This window comes from Furipterus horrens, unplaced genomic scaffold (assembly GCF_987537825.1).
Source record: "Furipterus horrens unplaced genomic scaffold, mFurHor1.1.pri manual_scaffold_17, whole genome shotgun sequence".
Lineage (NCBI taxonomy): Eukaryota > Metazoa > Chordata > Mammalia > Chiroptera > Furipteridae > Furipterus > Furipterus horrens.
This window is the reverse complement of record NW_028327187.1, coordinates 52,838,094-52,863,668: the sequence shown is the minus strand read 5'-3', so window position 1 is coordinate 52,863,668 and position 25,575 is coordinate 52,838,094. Positions and strand designations below refer to the sequence as shown.

The window sequence follows — 25,575 nt, the reverse complement described above, 5'->3', positions numbered from 1 at the left end:
CCTCTACTACATGAAACCTCTAATGCCCTTATTGTCCTTTCCCACATGCAAAATTAGTTTTTTTTCTTTTCTGTGTTCTCATAGAGCTTTGCTTGTATTCTATTCTATTACTTATTCTGCTGTTCTTTTAATTGTAATTAGCTAAATTCACAGTCATCTTCCCCACTATATTGTAAGTGCCTTGAAGGCAGAAGCTAAGTTTTTTCACCATTCTGTCCCACTTAGAGACCTTCATAGTGCCTTGTACATGGTGTAGGCACTCAATAAATGTTTACTGAAATAAAAACTTCACCAGACTGGTGCTTGAACCTGAGTCTTGACCTCTTGCTTTTTTCTCTGAACAACATGAGCTTCAGCACCTTCTCTGGCTTCACAAACTACTAGACCCTGGACTCTGTGCAACCACTGTGTCTGGCTGGCCAGCAGCATGGCCAGTGTCTATGCAATCACTGGGGCTCTGGCTAAGATCTTCATGTCCCATTCCACTAGCATGTAGGGAATCTGGGGATCCAGGGTCCTGGCTGTGGGGACAGCCAGGGATCTGGCAGGCATAGGGTGCATCTAGAGCAAGAAGGAGACTATTCAGTATCTGGATGACTGACTGGACTCCTATCTGGAGAGCATGAGAAGCCTGGAGGCTGATAACTGGAGAATGAAGAACAAAATCTGGGAATACCTGGAGAAGAAGGGACCCCAGGTAAGAGACTGGGGGCATTATTTCAAGACCATGGAGGACCTGAGAGCTAAGATCTTTGCAAGTGCTGTGGAAAATGACACAGAGCTGAGACATATGGTCCAGTCCTTGGAGATTGACCTGGACTCGAGAAATCTGAAGGCCAGTTTGGAGAACAGCCTGAGGGAGGTGGAGACATACTATGCTATGCAGATGGAACAGTTCAACAGGATCCTCCTGCACCTGGAGTCACAGCTGGCCCAGACCTAGGCAGAGAGGCAGTGCCAGGCCCAGGAGTATGAGGCCCTGCTGAACATCAAGGTCAAGCTAGAGGCTGACATAGCCACCTACCACCACCTTCTGGAATAAGGGGAGGACTTCAATTTTTGTGACACCCTGGACAATAACCACTCCATACAGTCCATCCAAAAGAGCACCACCTGCAAAACTGTGGACAGAAAAGTGGTGTCTGACATCAATGACACCAAAGTTCTGAGACATTAAAGGCAGCATAAGTTAGACACCCCCTGGGGAGGCAGGAGGTCAATTAAAATTCAGAGATCATTGAAATAAAGCTTCCCCAAATGATCTTTAAAAATGGCATTTTAAAATCTTCTAGATGGAAGAGGATGATCAATTTCGGCAAAAAGTTTAGTGAATAAACTAGGCTGATGTTCACTGTGTAGAGCGGAGGACCCTGGGATGGAGATGCCAACGACAAGTTGTATTACCCTATAAAATGAGTTTCATTTTAATCCAGGTATAAAGCTCAGCCACAAGCTCATACATATTGTTCCACCTGAACGGGAAATGTCAGTTCCTTCTGGACTCCTGTGCGGTGTTCTGCAGGACTGATGGATGTGACTGAGCTGAAAGGAGGGGATTAATGGGGACATTTCTCACGGGGGTGGATTAGAGGGAAGGCTGATGAACTTTAAACCCAAGAATAAAAGACATAGAATGAGCATGTGGGAGATCTCCAAAGAAACTATCAAATAAGCCTTCTGAAAGAAGCAAGGGTAAAAGGGGCTAGTCCATTTGCATTTCAATACATAGTAGAAACAATTGCTAAAATAACTTTTTGCCATCTTTTAAACCTTTGCATCTTGTAGTGACCAGCAGTAAAATCCTTCAAATAGAGAATGTGTGTGTCTGTGTCAGAAAAGGGTGGAAATTGGGGAAGACTAGGTTTGACTCTTAAGTTTAATCTTTGGGCTGGGAGGTAGGAAAGACCTTCAAGAAATAGAGTAGGGTGGGCAGTTGTAAGAAACGTGCAAGTCAAATTCTTGATGACTTAAGGAAGAAATAAAAGAGCCTAGAGCCTAGAAGAGGATCTAGAGGAGACTTAACTGGACTGCCTCTGTTCCCTGGTGCTCAGGTCTTGGAAGGCTGGCTCAGATACTCAGTCTTAAACATCGGAAACTGCTCCAAAAGTCTTTTGGGGGTGGGGAGACTTACACAAGTAGGTTGCCAAGATTATCATCATCATATTTTCAGAGAGCATAGATTTTTCCACAGGCATAAAACCATTCAGTCAAACCCACTAACCCAAACCAAAGAGCAAATGCCAAATAAGGAGCTGGAGCCTTCTACCAATCAACCAAACAGCTAACCAACCAAGAATGCTTATCAAGATAACCCTGGTTGTTTTCAATTGTGGTTAATAAGCAAGTGAAATACTGCACTGTATTTTCAGAGAAAACTGCAGACTAGGAAACTACCAGAGCTTTCAAGTGCCTTCCAAGCTAATTGAGGTGTTTTATTCACATGAAGACTGTTTTTCCCTGGAGCATTTCCTTTTCAGAAAACACTTAAGAACCCTGCTCTTTCAGGCTGCTTCTTGACATGGAAAGATTTTAATGTCACTGCTTTACCTTTAGTTTGGAGTTTTGCCTATTCAGCCAACTTTCTGCACTGCTCTCCTAGTTGTGCCTGGCTGTTATATCTCACCCAGTGCAACTGTCCAAACCCCAACATAGCTCCCTCACTTCAATCTACATTTTATCTACAGTATATGTTTGTTATAGTATATTTTCCAGTCATTCTTACCTTATCTTGATTTTTATCTTGATTTTTCTCACTTTGTTAAATCAATCAGTAAAAATTTCAGTGTTTGTTGTAAGTCATGTGCCTGTAACAGCAGAAGAAACAAAGTGGCATAAAAACTTTTCTCAAGGAGCTTGTTGTCTAATTGAGAAATTTTCAGGAAATGGAGTGCTTCTCATATTTGACCTTTCTTTTCTATTTCTGTTGTCTCCTTGACTTGGCCACATTCACATCACAATATCCTTCTAAGGTAAATATGGTCTTCCGGCCAAGATGGAGGCTTAGACGGAAATGCTCGGCCTCCCTCTACAACTAGAGAGGAATACAACTACTTCAAAACAAAAGATAACTAGAAATTCCAGAAAATAAAACTACACGGAAGCCCAACGTATGAAGTTATAAACCAGCGGCGCTCTTTGGGCAGGTAAGAGAGAAAGTGGGTGGTGCTGTTTGTGGTCGCACCAGGGACAGCGGCAGGGAGAACAATCCCAGCGGCAGGGAGGACAATCCCAGCTGCAGTCAAACCCCGGCGGCTCGCGACCCCAATGCTGGGAGAAGCAGCCACCACATCGCCTCGAACGGTGAGGCCCAGGGGGCAGGAGGACGGATCCCGGTCTCCTAGCAGAATAACTGTGTGAATCCATCTTGGACCCACGCCCCCACACAAACTGCCACAGGGCTGCGAAATAGGTTGCGGATCGCCACTGGTCACTGGGTTGTGACGAGTACACAGGCACCGCCCCCTATAGCCGGCCCAAGAAAACAAAATGCATCTGTCAAAATGAGGCGGACTACTATAGAAATCCCGGTGGCGCAGCTCACCAGGCAACAGATGAAGAAACTGACAGATGAACAAATAAGAAACCTGTCAGAGGCTCAGTTCAGGGCCATTGTTATCAGGTGGCTTACAGAATTAACAAAAGATCTGGAAAAAGATGAGAAAGAATCGAAAAACACTCATACTGAAAGGAACAAAACCACATACGAGACAGATGGTGAGGAAATAAAATCCAGAGTTCAAATCAACAAACCAGAACACAAAGAAGGAACAAACAGTCAACCACAGCAGAGAGAAAAAACGGGAAGCAAGGAAAATGATGAGAGGATCAGAAACCTCTGGGACAGCTTATAAAAGGCCCAACATAAGAATCATTGGTTTGCCAGAGGGCGAAGAAGATGAACTAGAAATTGAAAAATTAAGTGAAAATATAATAAAGCAGAACTTCCCAAACTTGGGGAAGGAAATAGACTTACAGGTCCAGGAAGCACAGAGAATTCCGAAAAAACTGGACCCAGGGAGAACCACTCCAAGACACATTATAATCAAAATGTCAAAAATTAAAGATAAAGAGAGAATCTTAAAAGCAGCAAGAGAGAAGAAAAGAATCATGTACAAAGGGGTCCCAATTAGACTATCAGCCGACTTCTCAAGGGAGACCCTGCAGGCAAGAAGGGACTGGCAAGAAATATTCAAAGTAATGAAAATCCAAAACCTACAACCACGAATACTCTATCCAGCAAAATTGCCATTCAGAATAGAAGGGCAGAGAAAGTGTTTCCAGGACAAAGTAAAACTGAAAGAGTTCATTAGATCCAAACCACTGTTATATGAGATGTTAAAGGGACTGGTTTAGAAAAAGGAGGATCAAAACTATGAACACTAAAATGAAAACTGCATCACAAGAAACAACAACAGAAGCTAGGGAATTGAAACAAAGGCAAACTAAACAGGCAACGAGAGTGGAAAAAGAACTATAGGTATGGGGAACATACTGGGGGGAGCTCAGCAGGGAGGGGGAAGGGGGAGAGGGAGGGAGATGAGATAGGAATTAAGGAGCATGGTAGGAGGGAATGGAATAGACAGAGAGAGGTTGAGAAGAACTATATGCACAACTAATGGACATGGTCTAAAAGGGGGGGACAACTGGAGGGAGCGGGGCCACCGGGTGGAGGGGAGAAGAGGGAAGGGAAATTGGGACAAATGTAAATTATAATCAATAAAACACATTAAAAAAAATAGCCTTCTAAATTGTCTCAAGCCTCAACCCACTTCATCTTTTTTAAAAAATTTAAAGACATTAAAAATAGAATAATATTATTTAACTACCAAATATGTTAGTTTAATCATAGTTATAAAAATGAAAAATAATTCAACATTTTCTTTTCTAAAAATGTTTTATTGATTATGCTGTTTCAGTTGTCCCAATTTATTTTCCCTCTGCTCCCCTCCACCTGGTGGCCCCCCTACCTCCAGTTGTCCCCCCCTTTCAGTCCATGTCCATTGGTTGTACATATAGTTATTCTCAACCTCTTCCTGTCTACTCCATTCCCTACTACTATGCTTCTTAATTTCTATACCATCTCTCTTCCTTTCCGCCTTCCTCCTCCCTACCGACCTCCCTCCAATATGTTCCCCATACCTATAGTTCTTTTTCCACTCTCGTTGCCTATTTGGTTTGCCTCTGTTTCGATTCCCTAGCCTCTGTTGTTGATTGATGTGATGCAGTTTTATTTTTAATGTTCATAGTTTTGATCCTCCTCCTTCTAAACAAGTCCCTTTAACATCTCATATAATAGTGGTTTGGATCTAATGAACTCCTTCAGTTTTACTTTGTCCTGGAAGCACTTTCTCTGCCCTTCTATTCTGAATGACAGCTTCACTGGATAGAGTATTTGAGGCTACAGGTTTTTGATTTTCATTACTTTGAATATTTCTTGCCAGTCCCTTCTTGCCTGTAGGGTCTCCTTTGAGAAATCTGCTGATAGTCTAATTGGGACCCCTTTGTACATGATTCTTTTCTTCTCTCTTGCTGCTTTTAAGATTCTCTCTTTATCTTTAATTTTTGACAATTTGATTATAAAGTGTCTTGGAGTGGTTCTCCCTGGGTCCAGTTTTTTTGGAACTCTCTGTGCTTCCTGGACCTGTAAGTCTATTTCCTTCCCCAAGTTAGGGAAGTTCTGATTCATTATTTTTTAACATAATTTTTCAATTTGTAGTTCTTCTTCTTCACCCTCTGGCAATCCAGTTATTCAAATGTTCAGTCTCTTATAGCTGTCCCAGAGGTTTCTGAGCCTCTCCTCATTTTCCTTACTTTTTGTTTCCTCTTTCTGCACTGGTTGACTGTTTGTTCCTTCCCTATGTTCCGGTTTGTTGATTTGATCTCTGGATTTTATTTCCTCACCACTTGTCTCGTATGTGTTTTCTTTTGTTTCAGTATGAGTAGCTTTCCTTCCTTCCCTGTCTTGTTCCAAATCTTTTGTTAATTCTGTAAGCCACCTTATAACTATGACTCTAACCTGAGCCTCAGAAAGGTTTTTTATTTGTTCGTCTGTCAGGTTTCTTCATCTGCTGCCTGGTGAGCTGCGTCACCGGGATTTCAAGTGTTGTCTGCTTCATTCCGACAGACTGTTTAGCTTTGCTTCCTGGGAAGGCTATAGTGGGCGGAGCCCCACGCATTTGTCACAACCCTGCGACTGGCTATGATTGGTGACTTTTTTTTGCTGCACTATGACACTTTGTGTCGGGGCGGTGGTCCAGAATGGATTCCTGCCGTTACTGTCTGCTGGGAGACCGGGATCCGTCTCCCCTCCCTCTGGGCCTCACCGTCCGAGGCATTGTGGGGGCTGTCCTTCCCAGCGTTGGTATCGCGAGCTGTGGGAACTCGACTGTAGCCCGGTGTGCTCCTCTGGCGCTTCTCACAGTCCCACCACTATGCCCGCTACTACCACGGACAGGACCACGTTTTCTCGCCCCTCCTACCCGTCCAGGCAAGCACTGCTGGTTTATAACTTCATACGTTGGGCTTCTATGTAGTTTTATTTTCTGGAATTTCTAGTTACCTTTTGTTTTGAGGCAGTTGTATTCCTTTTAAGTTGTAGAGGGAGACTGAGCATGTCAGTCTAAACCTCCATCTTGGCCGGAAGTCTTCAACATTTTCTTCTAAAGCATTTTTAACTGTTCACTCTAAGATTGGTTTTGCAAAAAGTTAAAAGGCAATTGTGGCAATTTTTCCCATAAATTAAAATTTATTAACTTATTTAAAATTTTTATTGTTTTTATTGGGGTGACATTGGTTAATCAAATTACATAAGTTGTAGGTGTAAAATTCTACAATATATCATCTGTATACTGTATTGTATGTTCACCACCAAAGTAAAGTCTCCTTTTATGATTATTTATCCCCACTTTACTATCTTCTACATCTCCCCAACCCCCTTTTCCTCTGGGAATTATCATACTGTTGTCAGTGTCTATGAGTTTTTTCTTTGGCTTAATACCTTCACCTTTTCCACCCAGCCTCCAAACCCCCTCCATTGCAGCAGCTGTCAGTGTGTATTTTTGTATATATGAGTCTGCTTCTGTTTTGTTTTCTTGTATATTTTGTTCATTATATTCCACATATAAGTGAAATCATGTGGTATTTGTCTTTCTCTGGCTTATGTAACTTAGTACAATACTCTCCAGATCCATCAATGCTGTCACGAAGGTTAAGATTTCCTTCTTTTTAATGACGGGGTAGAAATCCATTGTGTATATGTACCACTGCATTTTTATTCATTCATCTACTGATAGGCACAGGAGCTCCTTCCAAATCTTGGCTATAGAAAATAATACTGAAATGAACATAAGGGTGCATATACATTTTTTTTTCATTTTTCTTATTGTTCTATTATAGTTGTCACAATTTTCCCCTGTTGCTCTCTCCTGCCCTGTCCATCCTCTACTCCCACAGTCAGTCCCCACCCTGTTGTTTCTGTCCATGGGTCCTTTATACATGTTCCTTGATTAGACCCTTCCCCTTGTTTCCCTCTTTATCCCTGTACCCCTGCCCCTCTGCTTGCTATCATTCTGTTCTTTGTTTAGGTGCCTCTGGTTCTATTTTGCTCATTTCTTTTATTCATTAGGTTCATCTTACAAGTGAGATCATATGGTATTTATCTTTCACTGCACTTAACATAATATTCTCCAGTTCCATCTGTGCTGCCACAAAAGATAGGAGTTCTTTCTTTCTGCTGCATAGTATTCCATTATGTAAAGGTACCACAGTATTTTGATCCACTCATTTACTGATGGGCACTTAGACTGTTTCCAGCACTTGGCTATTGTAAATAATGCTGCTATGAACATAGGGCTGCACAGGTTCTTTTGAATTGGTGTTTCAGGATTTTTAGGTTGTAATCCCAGCAGTGGAATTGCTGGATCAAAAAGCAGTTCCATTTTTAGTTTTTTGAGGAAATTCCATACTGTTTTCCGCAGTGGTTGTACCAGTCTGCATTCCCACTAAGAGTGCACTAGGGTTCCCTCTTGTCCACATTCTTGCCAGCACTTGTTATTTCTTGATTTGTTAATGATGGCCATTCTGACTGGTGTGAGGTGGTATCTCATTGTGTTTTAATTTGCATCTCTCTGATGTTGAGATGCTGAGAATCCTTTCATATGTCTATGGGCCCTCTGAATATCCTCCTTTGAGAAGTGTCTGTTGATATCCTTTGCCCATTTTTTAACTCGATTGTTTGTCTTCCTGGAGCTGTGTTGCATGAGTTCTTTATATATTTTAGAAATCAAACCCTTGTCTGAGGTATTATTGGCAGATATATTTTCCCATATGGTTGGTTCCCTTTTCATTTTGATGATGTTTTCTTTAGCCATGTCAAAGCTTTTTAATTTCGTGTAGTCCCATTTGTTTATTCTTTCCTTTATTTACCTTGCCCTAGAGGATGTATCTGCAAAAATATTGGTCTGTGGGATATCTGAAATTTTACGTCCTATGTTTTCCTCTAAGATTTTCATGGTGTCATGGCTTATGTTTAAGTCTTTTATCCATTTTATTCTGGTGTATGATGTAAGTTGGTGATCTAGTTTGATTTTTCTGCACGTGCTAGCCCAGTTTTCTCAACAATTTGTTGAAGAGGCTATTTTTATGATATTTTATGTTCCTGCCCCCTTCGTCAAATATTAATTGACCATAGAGACCTGAGTTTATTTCCAGGCTATCTCTTCTGTTCCATTGATTTATATGTCTGTTTTTTTTATGCCAGTGCCAGACTGTTTTTATTGCAGTGGTATTGTAATATACTTTGATATGTAGTATTGTGATTCCTCTGGCTTTGTTCTTCTTTCTCAAGATTGCTGACGCTACTTGGGGTTGTTTTTGGTTACATACAAATTTTTGAAATATTTGTTCTAAGTCTGTGAAATATGTCATTGGTATTTTAATAGGGGTTGCATTGAACCTATAGATTGCTTTGGGTAGTATGGACATTTTAATGATGTGAATTCTTCCAATCCATGAACAGGGTATATACTTCCATTTATTTGTATCTTACTTAATTTCTTTATTGAGTGTTCTTTAGTGTTCTGAGTACAGGTCTTTTACCTCCTTGTTTAAGTTTATTCCTAGATGCTTTATTTTTCGTGTTGCTATAGTAAATGAGATTTTTATTCTAGTTTCTGTTTCTGATATTTCATTGCTGGTATACAAAAATGACATCAATTTCTGAATATTGACTTTGAATCCTGCTATTTTGCCAAATTCACTTATTAGGTCGAGTTGTTTTTTGGTGGAGCTGATAGGGTTTTTTATATACACTATCGTGTCATCTGCAAATAATAACAGTTTTGTTTCCTCCTTTCCAATTTGGAAGCCTTTTATTTCTTTTTCCTCTCTGACCACTGTGGCTAGAGCTTGCAATACTATGTTTAATAAAAGTGGAGAAAGTGGACACCCTTGTCTTGTTCCTCATCTTAAGCAGATAGCTTTTAGGTTTTGCCTATTGAGTATGATGCTGCCTATAGGTTTCTCATATATGGACTCCATTATGTTAAGGTATGTTCCCTCTATTACCACTTTGTTGAGGGTTTTTATCATGAATGGGTGCTGTGCTTTATCAAGTGCTTTTTCAGCATCTATTGATATGACCATGTGACTTTTTAAAGTCTATTTTATTGATTATGTTGTTACAGTAGTTCCAATTTTTCCCCTTGCTGCCCTCTGCCCAGTACCCTTCTTCCCTCCAGCAATCCCACCCCCCTTAGTTCATGTCCATGGCTCGTGCATATAAGTTCTTTGGCTTCACCCTTTCCTATACTATTCTTAACTTCCCCTTGTCTATTTTGTACCAACTGATTATGCTTCTTAGTCCCTGCACCATTTCCCCATTTCTCCCCCTCCCCACTCCCAGTTTATAATCCTCCAAATGATCCCCATACCTATGATTTTGTTCCTATTCTAGTTTGCTTAGTTCAATTTTGTTTTTATTTTTTAGATTGAGTTGTTGATAGTTGTGAGTTTGTTGTCATTTTAGTGGTCATAGTTTTGATTTTCTTTTTCTTAAGTAAGTCCCTTTGACATTTCATATAATAATGGCTTGGTGATGATGAACTCCTTTAGCTTTACCTTTTCTGGGAAGCACATCATCTGCCCTTACATTCCAAATGAGAGCCTTGCTGGATAGAGTAGTCTTGGTTGCATGTTGCCTTCATCACATTGAATACTGCTTGTCAGTCCCTTCCTGCCTGCAAAGTGTCCTCTGAGAAATCAGCTGATAGTCCTATAGACATCTCCCTGAAGGCAACTCTATGCCTTTCTCTTGCTGCCCCCAGGACTCTCTATCTTTCACCTTTGGCATCTCAATCATGATACGTCCTGGTGTGGTCCCCTCTGGGTCCAGCTCACCTGGGACCCTCCTTGCTTCCAGGACCTGTATGTCCATCTCCTTCACAAAATTTGGGAGCCTGTGAGCATCTTTATCACCAATGTTTTGAATTCTGCATCTGTTAGGTTGTCTATCTCCTCATCTGTTAGGTTGGCTATCTCCTTGTCACTTAGTTCTCCCACTGGAACCTTGATCTATTCCCCCTTTTGGACCATACTTCTCTGTCTCCTCATTCTGACAGGCTTCTGTGTTTGTTTGCCTCCGTGTCCCAGGTAGAGCTGTCACCTCCTATTACATTGTAAGGAGCTGAGCCTTAGGTATTCGTCAGTACAGGGTGACCTGTTTTACCACATTGTGGTGCTGTATGTGAGGAGGGGTTCGAGAGAGAACAATGCCACCTGCCCAGCACTTGCCTCTTTTCCAGGCACCCCTCCCACTTCCGCACCAGACTGGTGCCCCTCTAGCTGCTGCCCTGGCCACCACCTTCAGAGTGCGTGGGTCTGCAGATGTTCCATGATCGTGGGGGCCCTTTAAACAAGTGGACTCTGCTGAGACCAGCGGTTTCTGCCTCCACCCCAACCACACTGGTCTGCACAGTCAGAAGCAATGAGGCCCAACCTTCCCTGGTGCTGGGACCTTGAGCTGCGAGGTCCAGTGAGGAGCTGGGAACGCTCCCTAGGTATCCTCCTCCGCCGACTTCTCAAAATGTGAGACTGCGCTTTCTGCCAGCCTGCCGCTGACGCTGCTGCTACCGCCACCACACCACATCCTCTCCGCCGTGGCTCTGCCCCTACCACCTGTCTGAATGAGCGTTTCTTCCCCACATCTTTACTTGCTGGACTTCCATGCAGCTTGATCCTCTGGAACTTCTGGTTGTCCCCAGTCCTGAGGTAGCCGTATTCCCTCCTAGCTGTGGAGGGAAACGCAGCGTGTCCATCTATGCATCCATATTGTCTAGAATTCCGATCATGTGACTTTTGTATTTCATTTGTTTATGTGGTTAATTACGTTTATTGGTTTGAAAATATGGTTCCATCCTTGCATGTCTGGGCTGAATCTCACTTGTTCATGGTGTATGATCTTTTTAATGTTTAGCTGATTCCAGTTTGCCAATATTTTGTTAATGATTTTAGCATCGATGTTCATCAGTGATATTGGCCTGTAGTTTTCTTTCTTTGTTGTGTGTTTACCTGATTTTGGAATTAGGATAATACCGGCCTCATAGGAGTTTGGGAGTCTTCTCACTTTTTGAATTCTTTGGAGTAGTTTGAGAAGGACAGGAGTTAGGTTTTCTTTAATTGTTTTGTAAAATTCACCTGTGAGGCCTTCTGCTCATGGGCTTTTTGTGCTACAGTTTTTTTGATTACTGCTTCAATTTCACTAGCTGTTATTGTTCTAGTCAGGCTTTCTGCTTATTGATTCATCTTGGAAGATTTTGTGTTTTTATAAATTTGTCCATTTCACCCAGGTTGTCAAATTTCTAGGAATATAGTTGTTCCTGGAAATTTCATACAATCCTTTGTATTTTTGTGGTATCAGTTGCGATTTCTCTTCTTTAGTTTCTGATTTTATTTATTTGGGTCCTCTCTGTTTTTTTCTTTTTAGCCTAGTTAAAGGCTTGTCAGTTTTGTTTATCTTTTTAAAGAAGTAGTCCTGGAATTTTTGATCCTTTGAATTGTTCTTTTAGTCTCCATGTCATTTAATTCTGCTCTGATCTTGGTTATTTTCTTCCTTCTCTTCACTCTGGGCTTTGTTTGTTGTTGTTCCTCTAATTCTCATAGATGTAGGGTTAGGTTGTTTATTTGAGATTTTTCTCTCCTTGTTAAGTAGGCTGATATTGCTATGAACCTCCATCTCAGGACTGCCTTTGCTGTGTTCCACTGGTTTTTGGCTGTTGTGTGTCCATTTTCATTCATTTCCAGAAAGTTTTATTACTTCCTTTATCTCATTATTAACCACTTCATTAATAGTATGTTATTTAGTCTCCATAAATTTGAATGTTTTTGTTTTTTATCCTTGAGGTTGGTTTCTATTTTCAAGCCATTATGATCCCAGAGAATGCTAGATATGATTTCAATTTTCTTGAACTTGTTGAGGCTTGCTTTGTGTCTTACCATGTGGCCTATTTTTGAGACTGTTCCGTGTGTATTTGAAGAGAATGTATATTTTGCTTCTTTGGGTGAAAGATTCTGTATGTATCAATTAAGTCCATTTGATTTAGAATGTCATTTCAGTGCTACGACATCCTTCTTGATTCTTTGTTTGGAAGATCTGTCCATTCTTGACAATAGGGTGTGAAAGCCCCCTCCTATGGGTGTGTTGCTGTTGATATCCTTCTTGAAGTCCTCTAAGATATTTCTTATAAATTTGGGTGCTCCTATATTTGGTGCATATATGTTTACAATGGTCACATTTTCTTGGTGGATGCTTCCCTTAAGTATTATGAAGTATCCTTCTCTGTCTCTTTTTATGGCCTTTGTTTTGAAGTCTATTTTCTCTGATATTTGTATGGCTACCCTGGCTTTTTTTTAATGTTCATTTTCTTGGTTTATTTTTTCTACCCCTTCACTTTCAGTCTGTGTCAATCTTTTGTTCTGTAGTGGGTCTCTTGTAGACAGACTATATGTGACTCATGTTTTCTTATCCATTCAGCTACCCTATGTCTTTTTGATTGGTGCATTTAGTTCATTCACATTTAAGATTATTTTTGTTAGGTACTTATTCAATGCTATTTTTCCTTTTGTACCTGTATTACCCCCCTGATCTTTCTTCATCTTCTTAAAGCAGTCCCTTTAGCATGTCTTGCAATGCTGGTTTGGTGGAGATGTATTCTTTTAACCTTATTTTGTCTGGGAAACTCCTTTTTTTGTCCACCATTTTGAATGACAGCCTTGCTGGGTAGAGTCGTTTTTGTTGTAGGCCTTTGCTTTTCATTGCTTGGAATATATTTTGCCATTCCCTTCTGCTTTGTAGTGTTTCTGTTGCAAAATCAGTTGAGAGCCTTGTCGGAGTACCCTTGTATATTATTAGCTGCTTCTCCCTTGCTGCCTTTAAGATTCTCTCTTTGTCTTTCAATTTTGCCATTTTAATTGTGATGTGTCTTGGAGTGGGACTTTTGGGGTTCATCTTGATTGGAACCCTCTATGCTTCTTGGACTTACATAACATTTTCTTTCATTCTGTTAGGGAAGTTTTCTGTCATTACTTTTTCAAACGGGTTTTCTGTCCCTTGCTCCTCTTCTATTCCTTCTGATATCCCTATTATATGGAAATCTTACATTTCATGTTGTCCTACATTTCCTTCAACCCCTCTTCTTTCTTTTTGGGCATTTTTTTTGTTGTTGTTGTTGCTCTGTATGGGAATTTTTTCTACCTTGTTCTCTAGCTTACTCATTCAAACCTCTGCTTCATCTAGCATGCTTTTAATTCCTTCTACTGTGTTCTTCATATCAGCAATTGTATTATTCATTTCCTCCTGTCTCTTCTTGATATTTTCTGTGTCCTTTTTCATGCTGCTGTAGTTTGCAATAAGTTCCTTGTAGCTTCCCTGGAGCTCTTTGTAGTTCTCACTGAGCTCATTGAGTTTCTTTATAACCATTATTTTGAACTCAAGGTCTGATAGTTTGCTTACCCCAATTTTGTTTAACAGTCTTTCTGGGGATTCATTCTTTCCTTTCAAATGGTAGTTATTTCTTGGTCTCCCCATTTTTGTTAACTCTTCTTGTTTGTTTCTTTGTATTAGGTTGTTCTGCTTTGCCTCCCTGTATTCATGGTGTGACCTTCTGTTAGGATTCCTGTGAGACTCAGTGGTGTAGTCCCTTTGAGTTCCTGAGCTTGATGCTCTTAGGTTGCCCTTTATGCTGTTTATGTGGGCTCCTCATTATAATTGTATTTTGGTTGTTGTTGGGTTGTTCTTTGGTGGGTCCTTCCCTCTGGCTGGCTGACTGAGATTCACTCTACCCACCACATCTTGTATACTGTTGTACAGATTCTGCCAGTACAAAACCAAACAGACCAGGGGACAAACTCACACCCACAAAAATAACCCCCACCCACAATCACCCTATCAGCTTCAAGTAAGCCAATATTAATGAAGGTGTAAAGAACTTAAGACTATTATAAGAAAAAAAAAACAAATATGAGATAACTAACTGAGAGAAGAGTGCTTTTGTGATTGTAGGGGGTAGAGGAATAAATAATAAGAGTAGTGGATAGAGAGTCAGCAAAGAAAAAAAGAAAGTAAAGTTTTACATCATAAGTAACAAAAGGCAGAGGGAGGATGGAATTGAGTAAGAGAAAGAAAGCATATAATATTAGCTTTAAACTGAAATTAAACACACACACACACACACACACACAAAATATCCAGTGGGAGAAAAAGAAGAGAAAAATAACAGTCTTAAAATTATATATGTAACAATTAATAGGGACCTAATTGGAGAAGAGGATCCAGCCCATCATTTTCAACAACAAATGAGATAAGATTTATATAGATGGGTTGGGGATAAGAGGGAGGAGAGGATAGAGGGAGAAGGAATACTGAAAGTGGGGAATGAAAACCAGGCTAATACAGAGAATATTTTACATTAAAAAAAAAAAAAAGAAAAGAAAAGGCAGGAGGAAGGCAAGATGGAGTAGGAGAGGGAAATGATAAAATTTGAGATTTGAAATGCAAAAATAGTGGCTATCTAGATATGAGTTTGAAGAAATGTATCAACAATCATCTGCATCTACTGAGCAAAGATTAATAAAGGTGGAGAGAGAATAAGGGTATTTTAAAATATAATTTATTTGTTTGTTTGTTTATTTATTTTTAGAGAGAGGGGAAAGGAGAAAGAGAGGGAGAGAAACATCACTGTGTGGTTGCCTCTCACTCACGCCCCCAGCTGGGGACCTGACGTGCAACCTAGTCATTTGCCCTGACTGGGAATCAAACCAGCGACACTTGGTTCGCAGGCTGACGCTCAATCCACATAGCCACAGCAGCCAGGAGAATAGGAAAAAGAGCGTGAAATGGCTAATGACAATCACCAATGGTTCTGAGAGGCTGGAGGGAGGAGAAATAGCAGGAATGCAGAATGGAAACAAGTCAGAGTGAGAGAGAAAATAGAATTTAAGTCTATGGTACGAGAAAGGAAGAAAGTAAAATGGAGTTAGAGAAGGGAAGAGCAATATGTGAGGTTTGAAATAAACTATAATATAAAATCTGGTGATTTGCAATTTTTAAACCCTGGCTGGTGTGGCTCAGTGGATTGAAGTTGGTCTGCAAACCAAGTGCCACTGGTTCGACTCCCAGTAAGGGCACATAACTAGGTTGCACGTCAGGTCCCCAGTTGGGGACATGAGTGAGAGGCAACCACACAGTGATGTTTCTCTCCCTCTCTTTCTCCTTTTCTCTCTCCCTAAAAATAAATAAATAAATAAACAAATAAATAAAGTATTTAAACAAACAAACAAACAAAAAACCTGGTGATGTATTAGGCCCAAACTTAGGCCCAATGTTGAATGCTAAAAAGCTATCAGTGGAGAAGTTTGCACCTTGTTGTGCCTGTCTCTCTTCTCTCTTCTCTACTGGGTTTAGTAGATCAGGGCCTGAGAAACTGTGTAGCTCCTGCTGTCTGGACAAGGGCCTTTTCAGAGCTTTTTCTTCTTTCCACTGTTGAAATGTTCCTAGTGGGATACTCCTGAACCTGGGATACCACAGGTGGAGCGTGGGCTCACCTGTCAGTGAGGAGATCTAGCTGGATACTTCAAAACTCTGGCATTCAGCTCCTGCTTCCCAGTCCTGAGGCTGCTGCTTTCTTCTGGCAGCTCTGCTGATCTCTCCTCTTATAACAGCCCTCCGCTCTGAGCCATGCTGGGTCAGGTCCCTCCAACTGGTCCTGCGGTACACTCTAGCCCTCTGAGTTTTTGTTCGGCAGAGCCACTGTGCCCACACACAAGTATGTGAGCCCAGAGTCTCTGCTGAGTCTCAGGCCTTGCCTTGGTTCTCATTCTAAAAGTGTCTGTGTGACCTCCAAGATGTAGAACTGGTCCCTGGGTGCCCCCCGTGCTCTGTGCACTCCCCTTCCCCCAAATCACACAGTCTCTCATGGGCAGCACTGGCCTCTGTCTTCCTGCATCTCTGACTGTTTCATACAAAATTAGTCACTGGATCCTCCCCAGATGGCACTGGGAAGGGCCCTGCAGTGATATAGTAATGCTGGATGGTGGTGGAGTGCTGACCCTGCTCCCTTCAGAGATCTTTAGCCTACAGCGGGCCTGCTTCCACTGCAGTTTCTAGGGCCTGTACCTCCCAGGCCTTCTCTCTCCACTGCCATAGCTCATGGCTAATGAGCCACTCCGCAGCTGCTCCCACATGGTGCAGCTGGAAGCACTGGTCTGGGCAGCCCTGGTAGTTCCACTTAGAAAGCACTGGCTGCCAACTTTTGCCCACTCTATGAAGTCCCCTTGTTCTCACCTGTGTTTGCACTCACTCACAGCCATTCTCACTCACTCTTCATTCTGTGATTTTACTCCAAGTCTGGTCTGTGATGGAAGCAACTAGATAGGGCTGGTAGCTACTCTGCTGCCATTTTCCTGCCTCTCTATGTCCTTTTTTATGCCTGCTATTTCTGTGTTGAATTTCTTACTAAGTTCTTTCTGCTTCCTTGCAACCATTTTTTGAAGTTTGTACTGGTAAATAGCTTGCCTCCATTTCATTTAGGGTTTTTGTTGTCATTTTTGATGGTTTTTCAAGATTTCTACTGGTTTTTTCTTTTTTTTTTTTTTGTATATTTTATTTATTATGTTGTTACAGTAGTTCCAGTTTTTTCACCTTTGCTCCCCTCTGCCCAGTACACTGTTTCCTTCCAGCAAACCCACCCCCCTTAATTCATGTCAATGGGTCTTGCATAGAAGTTCTTTGGCTTCACCCTTTCCTATATTATTCTTAACTTCCCCCTGTCTATTTTGTACCAACCAATTAAGCTTCTTAATCCTTCCACCATTTCCCCATTTCTCCCTCATCCCCCCCTTCCAGCTGATAACCCTCCAAATGATCCCCATACCTATGATTCTGTTCCTATTCTGGTTTGCTTAGTTGGATTTTTTTTACTTTTTAGATTCAGTTGTTGGTAGTTGTGAGTTTGTTGTCATTTTAGTGTTCATAGTTTTGATCTTCTTTTTCTTAAGTAAGTCCCTTTGACATTTCATATAATAATGGCTTGATGATGATGAACTCCTTTAGCTTTACCTTTTCTGGGAAGCACTTCATCTGCCCTTCCATTCTAAATGATAGCCTTGCTGGATAGAGTGATCCTGGTTGCAGGTTGCCTTTCATCACATTGAATACTGCTTGTCAGTCACTTCCTGCCTGCAAAGTGTCCTCAGAGAAATCAGCTGATAGTCCTATAGGCATCCCCCTATATGGCAACTCTCTGCCTCTCTCTCGCTTCCCCCAGGACTCTCTCTTTATCTTTCACCTTTGGCATCTCAATCATGACGCATCCTGGTGTGGTCCCCTCTGGGTCCAGCTTGCCGGGGACCCCATATGCTTCCCAGACCTGTATGTCCATCTCCTTCACAAAATTTGAGAAGTTTTCCTCATTTTTTTCAATTCTTCCTCATTCTGCTCTACTTGACTGTTTTTTTCTTCCTTATGTTCCAAATCATTGATTTGAACCCTGGTTTCCTTCTCTTCACCATTGGTTTTGTGTGTATTTTCCTCCATTTCACTTAGCATAGCCTTCGCTTCTTCTCTTATGCATTTGCCGTACTCAAGCATATCTGTCAAGCCTGTGAGCATCTTTATCACCAGTGTTTTGAATTCTGCATCTGTTAGGTTGTTTATCTCCTCATCTATTAGGTTGGCTATCTCCTTGTCGCTTAGTTTTCCCACTGGAACCTTGATCCATTCCCCTTTTTGGGCTATACTTCTCTGTCTCCTCATTCTCACAGGCTCCTGTGTTTGTTTGCCTCCGTGTTCCAGGTAGAGCTGTCACTCCTGTTATACTGTAAGGGGCGGAGCCTTAGGGATTTGTCGCTACAGGGCAACATGTTTCACCACCTTGTGGCACTGTATGTGGGAGAGGGGTCTGAAAGGGAACAATGCCCCCTACCCAGCACTTGCCCCTTTTCCAAGCACCTCTCCCACTTCTGTATGGGACTGGTGCCTTTCTAGCTGTTGCCCTGGCCATCGTTCCCAGAGTGGGTGGGTCTGCAGACATTCTAGGACTGTGGGGGCCCTTTAAACAGGCAGACTCTGCTGAGAGACCAGCAGTTTCTTCCTCCGCCTTAACCCCAACTGGTCTGCACAGGCAGAAGCAATGAGGCTTGATTTTCCCCAGTGCTGGGACCATGGCTGCAAGGTCTGGGAAGGAGCTGGGAACACTCCCCAGGTGTCTCTCCTGACTTTTTAAAATATGTGAGTGCACTTTCTGCCAGCCTGCCACTGCCGCCACTGCTGCCACCAGCACACCACGTCCTCTCCACCCCGGCTCCACCCCTCCTACCTGTCTGGATGAATATTTCTTCTTTATATCTTTGTTTGCTGGACTTCCATGCAGTTTGATTTTCTGGAACTTCTGGTTGTCTCTAGTTTTGAGGTAGTTGTATTCTTTCTTAGTTGTGGAGGGAGACGCAGCATGTCTGTCTATGACTCCATCCTGGCCGGAAGTCCTCGGGTTTTTTGGGGTTTGTGTGGGGGGACAGGTTTCTTTGTCTTCCTATTTTGGCTCCCTTTTTATGTTTGTTTTTATGTATTAAGTACATCTACTGTGACTGCTAGTCCTAGTCTGTTGGCTTTATGTAGTGTGTGTCCTATGGGATCCGGTGTTGCTCCCTCCTTGATCACCTGACCTGAGTGCTCCAGGAACATCTTTTGTGTGGACCTTCATGGTGTAATTGAGTCTTCATTACTATTGCCCTATTTGTGTGGGGGGTTGATCTTCAGGCTGAGTGACTGTGAGGATTGACCCCAACCACAGTGTTCAAGCTGTTGTGTAGTTCCTGACCACACAAGACATAATTCTCCTCATCAAATCTGGTGTCTTCAGACACCTTCCTTTGGATATACCGGTTGTGAAACTAATTTGGCTCTGCTCTGATGTTATTTGGCACTGACTACTGGTTGTGTTTGTTCTTGGGCCTTTTGGGAGGGAGTCTGGTGCAAAATAATGTCAGATGCTTCCTGTGACTGGCCCTGGGCAACCTGTTTGGAGCTACAAAGTGATACACAGTTTTTAGCTGCCTCTACTGGGTGTAGGTGTGTGCAGAAGGGATCAAGCTGTGCACTAAGGCCAGATTTTATCAGCACTGGCCCCAGGGGAAAGTCAGCAAAAGTCCAAAGGCACTCCGAGATCCACCTCCACCTGCCTTCACCTGTCTGCTGCTTGTTAAGCTCAGTCACTGAAACAGCCTCTGGTAGTACTCAAGTTGCATGAGGTGGGTTCTCAGTGAATCACCTAGTAAGGGTGAGTGGTGTTCACCAGATTCATACAGGTTCAAACTCAGTGCCAGTGCTGGGTCTGAGGCCACTCAACAAATATCGAAGAGCATATCAAGTCTAGATGCCACCTGTTGGGTGCCTTCAGACTTTTGTGGTGGGGCAAAGTCTCAGAGTCATCAGGGTGGGCCAGGTGAGTGTACCAAGCCCAAATACACCAATATTTGGCCATGTAAAGGAAGGCCTCTGCAGTGGTTGGACATTTGAGGGAAAAATGGCCCTGTCTTAGAGCCACACAACTTAGACTGTCCCAGATTCTACCAGGAACCCAATATGAGCAAAAGAAGGGGGCCACTGAGTGTCAGGAGGGTGGAGCTAGTGGATCTCTGGTGAGGGGGAGGTCCTGTTCAGGCTTGAGGGACAGTGGGAGAGTGGCCCCTGCCCCATAGCCACACAATTTAGTCTGATTTGGATTCTGTCCAGACCTCAGCAAGGAAGGGCCACAAGGAGTCCAGAGGATGGGGTTATCTGGAGCCTGGAGGGTGGGACTAGCTTATCTCCCATAAAGGGGAGGCACCAGACATGCTCATGGAAAAGGGGAGTGGAAGTGGCCTCGCCCCTAAGCCACACCACTCAGTCACTGATGACTCTGAACCTGGCCGGTCCTCTGCACCCTGACCAAGGCAGCTGACTCCTCAACCAGGCATGCATACTGCAGGTTGGAGGGACAAGGCATCCAGAGTGTGGGGCTATTGCATTTCACCAGGTGGATGCCCTAAGAAGGAGAGTGCTCCACTCAAGAAAAATGGCATCTGCTGGATAGGAATGTGACTCAGCACCGAGACCCAGCAGCTGTCTGGTCGGCTCTCTCCCCAAAGCCACAAACCCGTTTCTCCTCACATGACTTTAGTCCACTCTGCCCTCCCTCTTCTGGAGCCCAGGGTGAGTGACTGTATATGAGATTTTATGTGGTGGTCCTTTAGGAGAGTACCTGTGTCTCTAGCAGACTCCTGTCTGTCCTTGGCAGACAGAATCCCCACTGATTTTCACAACCATATTTTATGTGGACACCTGAATTTAGGGTAACTTGAGAAACCACATGGATATATCTAGCCAGCAGTGAGATACTTTCCCCTTCCAATTTAACTCAATTCAACAAATATTTACTGAACATCTAACATATCCTTGAAATATAGTCAAATGAGATACAACCTTTGACCTCCAGAGCTCATGTTTGTGTGGGAAAGACAGACTAATAAATATCTATGATATAAGGTAGTAAATGGTAAAATTAAATTATATATAAAGTATTATAGGAATATAGATAAGGGACCAATTGTTTTCAAAGCAGGTAAGAAATAGTACAGAAGTGGTGAAATTTCAGCAGGACCTGGAAAGTTAAGTAGGAGTTTGTTCAATAAACAAAGAGAGAAATGACTTAATTGAAAGGCGGGTCTCCAGCAAAGGCACAGGACATGGAGGTGCAAGAAGTCTAGGGGAATAGCAAGTAGTCTAAAATGACTAAAAAGAATGGAATGACAAAACAAAGATGGATAGTGCAAAAGAGGTAACAATTATCAAAAACTGAATACAGGAATTTTGTTACACTCCACTCAGGAGGAAGTATAGTGTGATAGTTAAAGGCCCAGGCTCCCTGGGCCCAGATTCCATCTCTGCCACTTACTAGGAGTGTGGCCTTGATCAAGTCACTTAGTATATCTGTGACCAGGTTTCCTCATCTGTAAAATGAGACTAATGATACCTGTTTCATTGAGTTGTTTTGGTGATCAAGAGAAATAATACAGTTGTATCTCTGGGGGATTAGTTTCAGGACCCCTTGCAGATACCAAAATCTGGATACTCAAGATTCATATAAAATGGCATTGTATTTTTATATAACCTACACACATCCTCTCCTATACTTTAAATCATTTTTCAATTACTTATAATACCAAATACAATGTAAGCACTATGTCAATAGGTATTATACTGTATTGGTTAGGGAATGATGACAAGAAAACAGTCTGTACATGTTCAGTACAGACGGCACCTTCATAGGCCTAACTACACTGTACACATCAGCAACAGCATAACATTTTTTTCTAATATTTTCAATTCGTGGTTAGTTGAATTCAAGGATACAGGACCTGTGGATATGGAGGGCTGACTGTACATGTACCTGGCATATAGAGTATTATATAAAGGTTAGTCCAAGGGCTAAATTATAAGAAACAAGACAGTAAACCATTTTATACTACACCATCAGCAGCCTAAAAAACAAACTATAAATAAGAATGGTCTAAGTCTCCAGATACTCTACAGATCCAAGGAGTACTAGAGGAATCTCTTGTTCTCACATGAGTAGATGTTCCTTGAGAGGGTGAGATTATTTCCTTGAAAAGGTAGATCTAATTTAGGGAAAGGGTAAGGAGTCAGAGAAAAATTAGAATGAACACAGTACGACTGTTCATTCAGAATAAATGGAAGCTCTCACTGTAGCGTTCTCCCTAGAAAATGGAAATAAAACAAAATAAGGTTGAAATTCAACAAGCATTTTTATTTCGCTTAAGAAAGAGACAGAAAATTGGCCAACAGGAATGTCAGAGGATGACACAGGAGGCAGCAGGGCCCAGTCATAGGTATTTTTCTGGGCTTAGAATATATAAAGGAACCCTCTGAAGAGAGCTAGTAATTGGAAATGCAGCCCTACCTTGCTAATGAAGCACATCTAGCCCCTTGAGATTTGATGCTCTCAAGTAACCCATAGTCTGTTCCTCAGCCTTCTAGCGCTCTGCTCAAGAGATCCTTAAATAGACTCTTGGAATGGTTGTGCTTCCCTGCATAACTGCTCTGTGTATGGCTGAAATGGAACTGAGCGTTGTCAGCCTACCCAGCCGGCCCTGGGGTTTCACTTGACAGAACTCAGTTAGAATTCTGGTGTTACCACTTGCTAGCTTTGTGATATTAAGCAATTCACTAAAATTCTCCGAGCCTCAGTTTCCCCATCTGCGAAACGAGAATAGAAATAGCTCTATATTGTAAAATGGTTATGATAACTACATGAAATAATTGATCTATAAAGCAGTTGGCACATTAAGTGCTTAAAAGATGTAAGTTGATTTCTCCTTCCTTTCCCTTTACACTTGGGCAGCACAAAGATCCTCTGCTTTCATTTAACCCTACTGAGAGCTCCATATCATCTGATGTCAAGAATAGTGAAGATGGAAATGAGGAAAATAAGTACACAGAAAGACAATAAACAATGGTGGGTTTTTTCCCCAATTGCACCCTGATTTTGAAATGGAGATACTTTAATGTAACAAGTGTCCAAAAATTGGAAAGCTATTCAGATACTGGACAGCCCAAGATGAGAAATATCTACTAAGACATGATGACAACTGTGTGAAAACATACCTATACATGCATGTATTCAATGTGAAGATATAGCTGCACATTCATAGGTTTTAAAATTAGAAGGGAATAAGGAAAACTGAAAACATGTTTGTTAGGATGGTATAAATATATTGTTGTAGTGTTATCTTAATATTATAGAGCCTGTGAAGAGGCATACTCTCCCTGACATACTTAAATCTCCTTACCCTCTTTCTACAAGAACAGCAGGACAGGGTGCTGGAGTGAAGGGAATTGCACAGTGGGAATAACATGCCCCCATCTCATCTGTTCTTCTGCCCAGCCTTCCATTAACCACCATGATCTACCAGAGGCCAGAGTTTCCTTTCTGTGGTGCTTCAATGCTCTTGCATCATTAATATCATCTCTACCCTTCTTCTAGGAGTGGATCTTATGAGGGAGGTATGGAAGAAGTTGTGCATGCTTAGCTGTCAGTCCGAACCTTTCAGAAAGCTAGCAGGGGACAAAGGCAGCAATCACTGTGTAACATTCTGGACTTTCTTGGCAGGTGAATACTGCTATGCATGAGGCAAAACTTATGGAAGAATGTGACGAGTTGGTAGAGATCATCCAGCAGAGGAAGCAAATGATTGCTGTCAAAATCAAAGAGACAAAGGTAAAGCATAATGCTTCAGTGAGGCCAAGGCAGAGCTGACTTCACAAACATCAAGGTTTCATCCTGAAGATTCCAGTCTGAAGAAATGAGGTTTTAGGGAAGGAGACAAAGAAGCAATGTCTGGCTTAGTGCTATAAATCACCTAAAAATGCTGGCAGTTCTGGGGTGTTGGAAACATTCTATATCTTGACCTGGTTAGTGATAACATGGATGTGTGGATGTATGCAAAAAATCACCGAATTGCATACTTTAGATTTGGGTTCTTTACTGTATGCATAAGTCAATACAAAAAGAAAAAAATTTAGTGGTAAAAATGTAGGCTAGAATTATGGAAGGACCGTGAATGCCATAAATAGTTTAGGTTTAATCTGAAAGGCATTGATAAATTATTCAAGTGTCTCAGGAAGAGAGAACACTGATTGATATGGCAGAGGTGTGCAGGGTATATCAGAACAGGATGATACTGAAGTCAGAGAAGCAAGTTAGGGCACTTATGGAATGATTGTTGGAATGAGTTGGTAAAGACCTAAATCAGTAAAGTGGCAGCACAAATGAAAGAGAAGAATGTAACAGGCATCTCTTGAAAGGAAAGGATGGCAAGCATTGATTGATTAGATAGAAAAGATGAAGGAGAGAGAAAAGATTTCCAGGCTTTTGGCTTGGGAACTGAAGAATCATGATCAAGAAAGTCAGGCATGAGCCTCCATGCATCTATATGGTTTTAGGCTTGTTGGTCTGCTGGTCAGTGCAGTGATTATAAACTCATGCTGTGTGTACAATGTGAGAAGTTATGAGAGCCCAGAGTGATGACCAATATTTTATGCCATGCTGGGTGGTTCTAACTAACATAGAAACTGAAGTTCTCAAGAGCACAGATCTGTGAACACATAGGTATTTGTAAAGATGCTTAGAGAAATATATACGTAGAAATGTAGGCCTTCATTAAAAAAAGAGGAGATACTTTTTATTAAACATGTATGTGAAAACATGTTGACAATAAAATGTAAACAATGGTGATCCCTTGGTGATAGGGTTTTTTATACTTTTTACATTCTACATTTTCTTTGTGAGCATGTATTGCTTTTATGACCAGAAAAATTAATATTATCAATAAAAAGAGGAGATAGACAACCTAAAGTATATGACTGTCTTGTAGGGTAAATAAGCGGGCTGTAGGTGGGAGGAGAGGTCAGCATTACAGACATTTAGGGTAGAGTTAGGAGGTGAGTGGTTAGTATAGGGATCTTGTATATTAATATTAATAGGCCTTATTTTTAGAATCACTGCAGCAGATCTCCTTCATGTTGTTTTATCATTTCTAATTAAGCACTAGATGTTTTATTTTTCTGTTCCTAATTCCTTTAAGGTTATAAAACTGAGAAAATTGGCACAGCAGGTTGCTAATTGCCGCCAGTGTCTTGAACGGTCAACAGTCCTCATCAACCAAGCTGAGCATATCTTGAAAGAAAATGACCAAGCACGATTTCTCCAGTCTGCAAAAAATATTGCTGAGAGGTGAGCTCCTTATATTTTTTGACATGCCTGCTCTTATGAAAAGGGGCCAGCTTAAAATCACATAATTCTGTTCAGGCATGTATTTAGCAACTGCCACTTGAAGAGTTTATGAGCTAGTTAGTTATTAAGCTTCAGTGATTGTTCATCCTGTGGATTTCTGGCACCCTTCTCTGTCTTTGCAGCCTAATAGTTCTTCATTTACGAAGAATCTGAAGTCTAAAGTGAAACATTGTTC

General features: G+C 41.7%; 1 protein-coding gene across 2 annotated transcripts in view; it reads left to right on the top strand.

Moving 5' to 3' along the window:
* Positions 1–25,575, top strand: part of MID2 (midline 2) — a 196,659-nt gene that overhangs the window by 133,392 nt on the left and 37,692 nt on the right. For both annotated transcript variants that reach the window (XM_090264667.1, XM_090264666.1), the window contains 2 exons: positions 23,718–23,825; positions 25,192–25,340. In XM_090264667.1, the coding sequence (XP_090120793.1) occupies positions 23,718–23,825; positions 25,192–25,340 (257 nt within the window). The remainder of the gene's footprint in view (positions 1–23,717; positions 23,826–25,191; positions 25,341–25,575) is intronic.